The sequence below is a fragment of the Mustelus asterias genome, chromosome 9, assembly GCF_964213995.1.
Source record: "Mustelus asterias chromosome 9, sMusAst1.hap1.1, whole genome shotgun sequence".
NCBI lineage: Eukaryota > Metazoa > Chordata > Chondrichthyes > Carcharhiniformes > Triakidae > Mustelus > Mustelus asterias.
In genome coordinates, this window is record NC_135809.1 from 45,555,595 (window position 1) to 45,565,898 (window position 10,304).

The window sequence follows — 10,304 nt, forward strand, 5'->3', positions numbered from 1 at the left end:
TCTTTAAAATTCTCTTCCCCAGAGAGGAGCGAAGGCTGGACCATTGAATATATTCAAGGCTGAGTTAGAGAGATTTTTGATCTACAAAGGCAGGCGAGGGCTATTGGGAGGGTGGGGGGAGCGGAAGATATGGAGAGACATTCAGGAAAGTGGAGTTAAGGCTACAATCAGTTCAGCCATGATCTTATTGAATGGTGGAGCATGCTCCAAGGGCTGAGTGGCCTACTCCTGTTGCAATTTCTTACGTTCTTATTTTCTGATGTAGCAAAAAGCTCTGGACTAAATAATTAGGCCAATAATTCAGAAATAAAACAGACAAAAAAATTACTTCGATAAGTTTTGTAGAGAAACAGAAAAAAGGGTGTCGTGGGATAAATATAGGATATGATGAAATATTTGGAAGGGCGAAGAGGGGAAACAAAAACACTGCCAAACTGACAAATTTCCTGTTCTTTCTAAAGATACTGTTGCCTGGAATATATAGCTCATGTCCAGTATGTAGCAAAGTATTGATCTGTAAAGGCTATTATATCGTACTGTCTAAGCTAAATTTATGCTTCAAACCCACTTGTTTCATTTCTTAAACTCTGTGCGTTTGTGTACACAACTCTTAATTTTGGCAAAATAAGAGTGAAACACTGGAAATCTGAAATAAATACAGAAAATGCTGGATAAACTCACCAGGTCTGGCAGCATCTGTGGCGAGAGAAACAGAGTTAACATTTCAAGTTAGGGCTGTTCCAGTGCTGTGAGATAGGCAGAGGTTGACATGAAGAAATTCAAAGAGAAACTTATGGAAGATCTGAACAAGAAGTTGGAAGGTGGTAAAAAGAACAAAGGCCAGAGAAGAAACAGACATTGATAGGTGGAGAGGGTTGGAGGTTACAACAATGTCTTTGAAGACAGCTATCAAAGCACTCGGGCAGCGTGCAACAAGTGGTTAAACTAGTGGCATGCAGAGTACTAAAAATAAATTTTATCCTTGCATCAAGGACCAACCTGCCCCGAATGTTTACGGTTGTGATCACATTTCCCAAATTGTACAGCATGTAGCAATCCCGTTTTGTCAACTTAAAGCTGCTTGTAACATTGAAAGAACAGTCCATGCAACAATTATATCTAGTCAAACAGAACCTGAGCACAAATGGAAAATGCTCCACATATGGTTAATGGAGAATGTTATGTAATAGTTTCAATAAATGATGGCATCATCAGTAAGGGAGCAGAACAACTTGCACCTATATAGTTAGTCCCTTGAACAAAAAGAATGCAGACCAGAGATAAAATGGGATCAAGTCAGAAAGGGAGTGGCAAGGGCAGATGACAAAAAGTTGAAAAGATGGAGTATAATTTTGAAGAGGCAATGTCAGAAGTGTGTTGGTTATAAGGCATTAAATAAGAGAATATATCTACCTTCCTTTACATTCATTTGCATTACTACCGTGGAACACCGCACTATCAATCAACCTGCTGGTGATTGCAATTGAATAACAACTTAACTGGATCAGCCATTTCAATACCGTGACTACAAGAGCAAGTCAAAGGCTGGGAATTCTTCAGCGAGTAACTGACCTCCTGCCTCCCCAAAGCTTGTCCACCACCTACAAGGTTCAAGTCAGAAGAGTGATGGAATATTCTCCACTTGCCTGGTTGGGTGTAGATGCAACAACGCACAGAAGCATCCAAGACAAAACAGCTGGCTTGATTGGCACCTCATTTGCTATCTTACTTCTTCCACCAGGGTGTACTGTGGCTGCAGTGCACAAGATGCACTGCATCAACTTGCCAAGTCTCCTTCGACAGTTCCCTACCACCTAGACAGACAAAAGAGCAGCAAGTGCATGGGACACTGCCACCTGTAAGTTCCCCTGCAAGTCACACACCATCTGGATTTGGAACTATATCACCGTGCCTTCAGTGTTACTGGGTTAAAATCCTGGCACTCAGTCCCGAACCGCACTGTGGAAGGCCTTCACCCTACAGACCGCAGAGGTTCAAGAATATGGCTCACCATCAGCTTCTCCAGAGCAATTAGGAATGTGCAATTAATGTTGATGACATACATATCCCACGATATAATAGAAAATTGGGAATAGGTGATGGGGCTGGCAGGGGAGGGTTGGGAGATGTACACAAAATATCAGATTCCAGGTAACCTCTTACGCACAGTGATGCTGCACAGAATCACTGCAAAAAAGGTGCAGAAGTGACACTTACAACAGTTATGATCTGTGGCAATAGTACACCTCTGCTTTAATGTCGAGCACTGGACACATTCAGACAGTAGCAGATATTACACAGTGTTATGTATTAAGCTAATATAAATAAAACACCTTGTTCCTTTTGCTGCGAAACAATTAGATACTTGTTTATGAACTTGCTGGAGCTTGACAAGCGTCGACCAGACATTAGTCATTTTACCAGATGTAATGATGTCATTACCTTACCATTGTTATTTTTAAAACATTTTACTGGAGATGATGTCACCATATCAAATCTTGATAAATGGAAATTATTTTCCTTGGGAAAGTTTACGTTGAAAGATCTAAATTCTGACTACAGGATCATATCCCTCTTTCTACCCATGTCATTGGTTCCAGTGCCACCCCCACTCCCTCATGGTGGCGGACAGCCAGCCATTCAGTGACATCCTTCACCACCCTTGCACCCTCCCCCAATACTGAGTCAGCTGTAGTGCCATCGCTTTCATCAGTATTCAGAATTGAATACTGGCTGGAGATTTACTCTTGCATTTTCTGCCTCTATTCCTTCTTGACTGCCTGGTCATCCATTTCCTCTTTCCCTGCATACTCTATAGCTGCGGAATGACCATGTCTGTAAACGTGCTAGCCGCGCAGTGTAGCGCCAGCTGATGTTCAGGCTCTGAGTTTCAGATGGAGAGAACATTGGTTGGGCTGGGTGGGGGGGAAGAGAAAGTGAAGGTGCAGGGAAGGAAACTCTTACCAGATTAATAAAAACTAATGTTAATGACAGAAGGACTTTTCATAGTTTAAAATACTTCCTACCAATAGCGTGGATTGCATTACTATTGACCATCATTCGTGACTTGTCTGATCAGCTCACTAGTGAGATACAAGTTCTACCTCTCCAAGTTATTGTTTACTTGCTGCACAATCATTGTTTATAAAATACACCAAACTTAATTTCTGTACATGGATCTTTACCACCAAGCTCTTTTGCAAAGGAGCTGCTGAGAAATAGTCATTATTTATAGCCTAATCTAAATCACTTAGCCTCTGGGGGAGATAGTAGCACAGTGGTAATGTCACTGGACTAGTATTCCAGAGGCTCACGTGAATGCTCATGCCATGGGTTCAAATCCCACCACAGAATTTCATTTAAATTCAATTAATAAAAGCCTGGAATATAAAGCAGCCAATAACAATTACTGATTGTTGCAAAATATTTATCCAGATCACGAGAAAATCTGCTATCCTTACCTGGTCTACATGTGCCTCCAGCTCCCCAGCATTGTGAAATTAGGGACGGACACCAGATGCTGGTCTTGCAATGTCAAATCCCATGGAAGTATAAAAGTAGACCAATAGTATTACACAGACACCCAGTGACAAAGCAGGTTATAGTTGGGAATTGTGTGTATTGGTCATCGTACATTTTAGAAATTCCACATACACGTGTCATTAAACTGGTAAACAGTTGAGTCTTTCCATACAAGGCCTCATGTTGAATTCCCCATCATGGCAGCTGGATCTGATCCTCCTCTTAGCCAATCTCCACATAGATGAACCTTACAGTAACTTGGCTGCCATCACCAGTGGGAAGCAGACCGCCACGCCCTAGCTCAGGGATACACCTCCCATCATACTCGCTGAGATCAGAGACATTAATTTGAACTGGGACCTTCCCAACCTATACAAAATAACACAGTACTTAACTACTGCATCATAGGCAGGTTTATTACAAGTCGAGACCTCCACATGTCGAGCTATTTTGACTAGTTTCTGCTTTCCTCTTTAATTACATTTGTTTCGGTTCTCAACAAATGAGTCCCTGCATCAGAAATAACAACGCTGAGTTTTCCATTAAAATATAATTCCATCACTAAACATTTGTTTAGAAGTCTAGAACTGATTTTACCAATACATTGTGCTTCAAGGCATTGGGCGGGGAGAGCAGCTGAGGATTAGACAGAGCATTGTAGAATTCATTACATTATAATGGTGCCAACACTTGAAGCATACTTCATTAGCAGTAAAGCACTGGGGGATGCCCTGTGGTCGTGATATAAATACTATTCATGGACAAGATAAAATTACTTGTAAGGATACCGTCAGAAAGCACTCACTGCGTGAACTATTTATAAACTAAGGCCCAGGTCAGTTTAACTTCGGGTCAGCTTGAGAAAACTTCTTGTTGTTGCCTGAGAAACCTGCCCCCCGCTTTGTAAATAAAGATGATTTCTAACAGATCCAACCCTGTGCTCCCAAAGCAGCCCCATTTTAAACAGACCTAGCCCTGTGGTGCTTGTTTTAAACAGCTCCTGCCGTGTGAATTACACAGTCCCTGTCTGGGTTTTACCCGCAGTCTCTGTCCCTCTGCCCTCTTATACCCAAAGTCACTGCCCTGCATTTTACCTGCAGTTTCTGTCCCCCTGCCCTGCCTTTTACCCCCAGTCCCTGCCCTTCCCTTTGATTTAATTTATTGTCATCTGTATTAGCATACAGTGAAAAGTATTATTTCTTGCACGCTATACAGACAAAGCATACCATTCATAGAGAAGGAAACAAGAGCGCAGAATGTAGTTACAGTCATAGCTAGGGTATAGAGAAAGATCAACTTAATGCAAGGTAGGTCCATGACAGCAGTAGGGAAGAAGCTGTTCTCGAGTCGGTTGGTACGTGATCTCAGACTTTTGTATCTTTTTCCCGACGGAAGAAGGTGGAAAAGAGAATGTCCGGGGTGCGTGGGGTCCTTAATTATGTTGGCTGCTTTGCCGAGGCAGCGGGAAGTGTAGACAGAGTCAATGGATGGGAGGCTGGTTTGTGTGATGGATTGAGCGACATTCACGACCTTTTGTAGTTTCTTGCAGTCTTGGGCAGAGCAGGAGCCATACCAAGCAGTGAAAGAATGCTTTCTATGGTGCATCTGTAAAAGGTGGCAAGAGTCGTGACTGATGTGCCAAATTTCCTTAGTCTTCTGAAAAAGTAGAGGCGTTGGTGGGCTTTCTTAACTATAATGTCAGCATGGGGAGACCAGGACAGGTTGTTGGTGATTTGGATACCTAAAAACCTAAAGCTTTCGATTCTTTATATTTCGTCCCCGTGATGTAGATAGGGGCATGTTCTCCTCTATGCTTCCTGAAATCGATGACAACCTCATTTGTTTTGTTGACATTGAGGAAAAGATTATTGTTGCTGCACCAGTTCACCAGATTCTCTATCTCATTCCTGCACTCTGTCTTGTCATTGTTTGAGATCTGATCCACTACGGTGGTGTCATCAGCAAACTTGAAAATCCCTGCCGCTGCGTATCACACACAGTCCCTGCCCCCGCGTATCACACACAGTCCCTGCCCCCGCGTATCACACACAGTCCCTGCCCCCGCGTATCACACACAGTCCCTGCCCCCGCGTATCACACACAGTCCCTGCCCCCGCGTATCACACACAGTCCCTGCCCCCGCGTATCACACACAGTCCCTGCCCCCGCGTATCACACACAGTCCCTGCCCCCGCGTATCACACACAGTCCCTGCCCCCGCGTATCACGCACAGTCCCTGCCCCCGCGTATCACGCACAGTCCCTGCCCCCGCGTATCACACACAGTCCCTGCCCCCGCGTATCACACACAGTCCCTGCCCCCGCGTATCACACACAGTCCCTGCCCCCGCGTATCACACACAGTCCCTGCCCCCGCGTATCACACACAGTCCCTGCCCCCGCGTATCACACACAGTCCCTGCCCCCGCGTATCACACACAGTCCCTGCCCCCGCGTATCACACAGTCCCTGCCCCCGCGTATCACACACAGTCCCTGCCCCCGCGTATCACACACAGTCCCTGCCCCCGCGTATCACACACAGTCCCTGCCCCCGCGTATCACACACAGTCCCTGCCCCCGCGTATCACACACAGTCCCTGCCCCCGCGTATCACACACAGTCCCTGCCCCCGCGTATCACACACAGTCCCTGCCCCCTGAGTTTCACACACAGTCCCTGCCCCTGCGTATCACACACAGTCCCTGCCCCCGCGTATCACACACAGTCCCTGCCCCTGCGTTTCTGCTGGCTCCAAGTGGAGAGGATCTCCAAGAAGATCGAACATATCGACACAGACATCAGGTTTCTACAAAGATGCAAGAAAGCAGAACCGCAAACTGCGTTTCACACACAGTCCCTGCCCCTGCGTTTCTCACACAGTCCCTGCCCCTGCGTTTCACACACAGTCCCTGCCCCCTGCGTTTCACACACAGTCCCTGCCCCTGCGTTTCACACACAGTCCCTGCCCCCTGCGTTTCACACACAGTCCCTGCCCCTGCGTTTCACACACAGTCCCTGCCCCCTGCGTTTCACACACAGTCCCTGCCCCCTGAGTTTCACACACAGTCCCTGCCCCCTGCGTTTCACACACAGTCCCTGCCCCCTGCGTTTCACACACAGTCCCTGCCCCCTGCGTTTCACACACAGTCCCTGCCCCCTGAGTTTCACACACAGTCCCTGCCCCCTGCGTTTCACACACAGTCCCTGCCCCTGCGTTTCACACACAGTCCCTGCCCCCTGAGTTTCACACACAGTCCCTGCCCCCTGCGTTTCACACACAGTCCCTGCCCCCTGCGTTTCACACACAGTCCCTGCCCCTGCGTGTCACACACAGTCCCTGCCCCCTGCGTTTCACACACAGTCCCTGCCCCCTGCGTTTCACACACAGTCCCTGCCCCCTGCGTTTCACACACAGTCCCTGCCCCCTGCGTTTCACACACAGTCCCTGCCCCTGCGTTTCACACACAGTCCCTGTCCCTGCCCCTGCGTTTCACACACAGTCCCTGCCCCCTGCGTTTCACACACAGTCCCTGCCCCCTGCGTTTCACACACAGTCCCTGCCCCCTGCGTTTCACACACAGTCCCTGCCCCCTGCGTTTCACACACAGTCCCTGCCCCCTGAGTTTCACACACAGTCCCTGCCCCCTGAGTTTCACACACAGTCCCTGCCCCTGCGTTTCACACACAGTCCCTGTCCCTGCCCCTGCGTTTCACACACAGTCCCTGCCCCCTGAGTTTCACACACAGTCCCTGTCCCTGAGTTTCACACACAGTCCCTGCCCCCTGCGTTTCACACACAGTCCCTGCCCCTGCGTTTCACACACAGTCCCTGCCCCCTGCGTTTCACACACAGTCCCTGCCCCCTGCGTTTCACACACAGTCCCTGCCCCTGCGTTTCACACACAGTCCCTGTCCCTGCCCCTGCGTTTCACACACAGTCCCTGCCCCCTGCGTTTCACACACAGTCCCTGCCCCCTGCGTTTCACACACAGTCCCTGTCCCTGCGTTTCACACACAGTCCCTGCCCCCTGAGTTTCACACACAGTCCCTGTCCCTGCGTTTCACACACAGTCCCTGTCCCTGCGTTTCACACACAGTCCCTGTCCCTGCGTTTCACACACAGTCCCTGTCCCTGAGTTTCACACACAGTCCCTGCCCCCTGCGTTTCACACACAGTCCCTGCCCCCTGAGTTTCACACACAGTCCCTGCCCCCTGCGTTTCACACACAGTCCCTGTCCCTGAGTTTCACACACAGTCCCTGTCCCTGAGTTTCACACACAGTCCCTGCCCCCTGCGTTTCACACACAGTCCCTGTCCCTGAGTTTCACACACAGTCCCTGCCCCCTGCGTTTCACACACAGTCCCTGTCCCTGAGTTTCACACACAGTCCCTGTCCCTGAGTTTCACACACAGTCCCTGCCCCCTGCGTTTCACACACAGTCCCTGTCCCTGAGTTTCACACACAGTCCCTGCCCCTGCGTTTCACACACAGTCCCTGCCCCCTGCGTTTCACACACAGTCCCTGTCCCTGAGTTTCACACACAGTCCCTGCCCCCTGCGTTTCACACACAGTCTGGGCTTTTGATGATAAAATCTGTGCCTTTTACCTGCACCGACTCTGTGTCCAGGTGACTTCCCAGTGAGGAGTCTTCCGGAGAACGCATGCGTGTCGTTTCCCTTTCAGCGAAAGCGAACTCCAGGAGTTGGGAAAAGTTGGAGGTGAATCCAGTAATCGCGGGAAAGCAGCGCCGAGTCCCAGAGCTGGCCCGGTTGGCAAGGAGACAGCAGGAGAACAAACACAGCCTGGTGCAGCCTCAAACTCCACTCTCTGTGAGGGAGTTTGTAACTTGGCTCTCAGCAATGAGGTAAGTGCCTGGCCGGTATTCCTGACGTACCTGCCCCACAAGTTCCTCCAGTTTTTTTTTAATTTAAAGGGAACGAGTGAGATTTATTTTTGGCCGATTCAAAATGCCCTTAAATACTTCCTCCACAGTGAGATGTGAGAGGGAAAATAACTTGGTGACAGGAATTGCCTTTCTGATTTCTAACAAGCACTTTGCACCCCTCAGAGTGAACATTTCTGGATTACCGTGCTGCCAAAAAGTTGGAAGTATTAAAAACAAATTTTGAAGTAAACTACCAGTTTAAAAACTAAGTCAGGAATAAAGGAGTAATATGTATTATTTGAATTTGAAGTATTAAGCTGTATGTAGTCTTCATGAAAGATATTTGATAAACTTGTCGACATTTGAAATAAGTTTTGTTATTGTATTAAATTAAAAGATAAATATTGCGGATGCTGGAATCTGAAACAAAAACAGAAAATGCTGGAAAATCTCAGCAGGTCTGACAGCATCTGTGGAGGCAGAATAGAGCCAACGTTTTGAGCCTGGATGACATTCATGTAGTCCCTGCCCTGTGTTCCACACACAGTCCTTGCCCTGTGTTCTACAGTAAAGTCTCACAACACCAGGTTAAAGTCCAACAGGTTTATTTGGTAGCACAAGCTTTTGGAGTGTTGCTCCTTCTTCAGGTGAGTGAAGAGTTGTGTTCACAAACAGGGCATACATAGACACAGACTCAATTTACAAGATAATGGTTGGAATGCGAGTCTTTACAGGTAATTAAGTCTTTACAGGTACAGACAATGTGAGTGGAGAGAGGGTTAAGCACAGGTTAAAGAGGTGTGAATTGTCTCAAGCCAGGACAGTTAGTGAGATTTTGCAAGCCCAGGCAAGTCAGGGGGCTATAGATAGTGTGACATGAACCCAAGATCCTGGTTGAGGCCGTCCCCATGTGTGCAGAACTTGGCTATCAGTTTTTGCTTGGTGATTCTGCGTTGTCATGTGTCGTGAAGGCCGCCTTGGAGAACGCTTACCCGAAGATCAGAGGCTGAATGCCCGTGACTGCTGAAGTGTTCCCCGACAGGAAGAGAACACTCCTGCCTAGTGATTGTTGAGCGGTGTCCATTCATCTGTTGTCACAGCGTCTGCATGGTCTCGCCAATGTACCATGCCTTGGGAACATCCTTTCCTGCAGCGTATCAGGTAGACAACGTTGGCTGAGTCGCAAGAGTATGTACCTGGTGGATGGTGTTCTCATGTGAGATGATGGCATCCGTGTTGATGATCCGGCACGTCTTGCAGAGGTTGCTGTGGCAGGATTGTGTGGTGTTGTGGTCACTGTTCTCCTGAAGGCTGGGTAGTTTGCTGCAGACAATGATGACAATGGTCTGTTTGAGGTTGTGCGGTTGTTTGAAGGCAAGAAGTGGGGGTGTGGGGATGACCTTGGCGAGATGTTCGTCTTCATCAATGACATATTGAAGGCTCCGGAGAAGATGTTGTAGCTTCTCCGCTCTGGGGAAGTACTGGACGACGAAGGGTACTCTGTCCGCCATGTCCCATGTTTGTCTTTTGAGGTCGGAGCGGTTTTTCGCTGTGGCACGTCGGAACTGTCGATCGATGAGTCGAGCGCCATATCCTGTTCTTATGAGGGCGTCTTTCAGCGCCTGTAGGTGTCTGTTACAATCCTCCTCATCTGAGCAGAGGGCTGTGTATACAGAGGGCTTGTCCATAGGGGATGGCTTCTTTAACATGTTTAGGGTGGAAGCTGGAGAAGTGGAGCATCGTGAGGTTATCCGTGGGCTTGCGGTACAGTGAAGTGCTGAGGTGACCGTCCTTAATGGAGATGCGTGTGTCTAAGAATGCAACCGATTCCGGAGAGTAGTCCGTGGTGAGTCTGATGGTGGGATGGAACTTGTTGATGTCATCATATAGTTG

The 10,304-nt window shown here is 48.1% G+C and overlaps 1 protein-coding gene across 1 annotated transcript in view; it reads right to left on the bottom strand.

The window, feature by feature from the left end:
- Positions 1 to 8,381, bottom strand: part of LOC144498661 (rho GTPase-activating protein 8-like) — a 92,381-nt gene extending 84,000 nt beyond the window's left edge. The window contains exon 1 of the mRNA XM_078220114.1: positions 8,133 to 8,381. Coding sequence (XP_078076240.1) covers positions 8,133 to 8,189 — 57 coding nt within the window. The 5' untranslated portion in view covers positions 8,190 to 8,381. The remainder of the gene's footprint in view (positions 1 to 8,132) is intronic.
- Between the last annotated feature and the right edge of the window lie 1,923 nt (positions 8,382 to 10,304).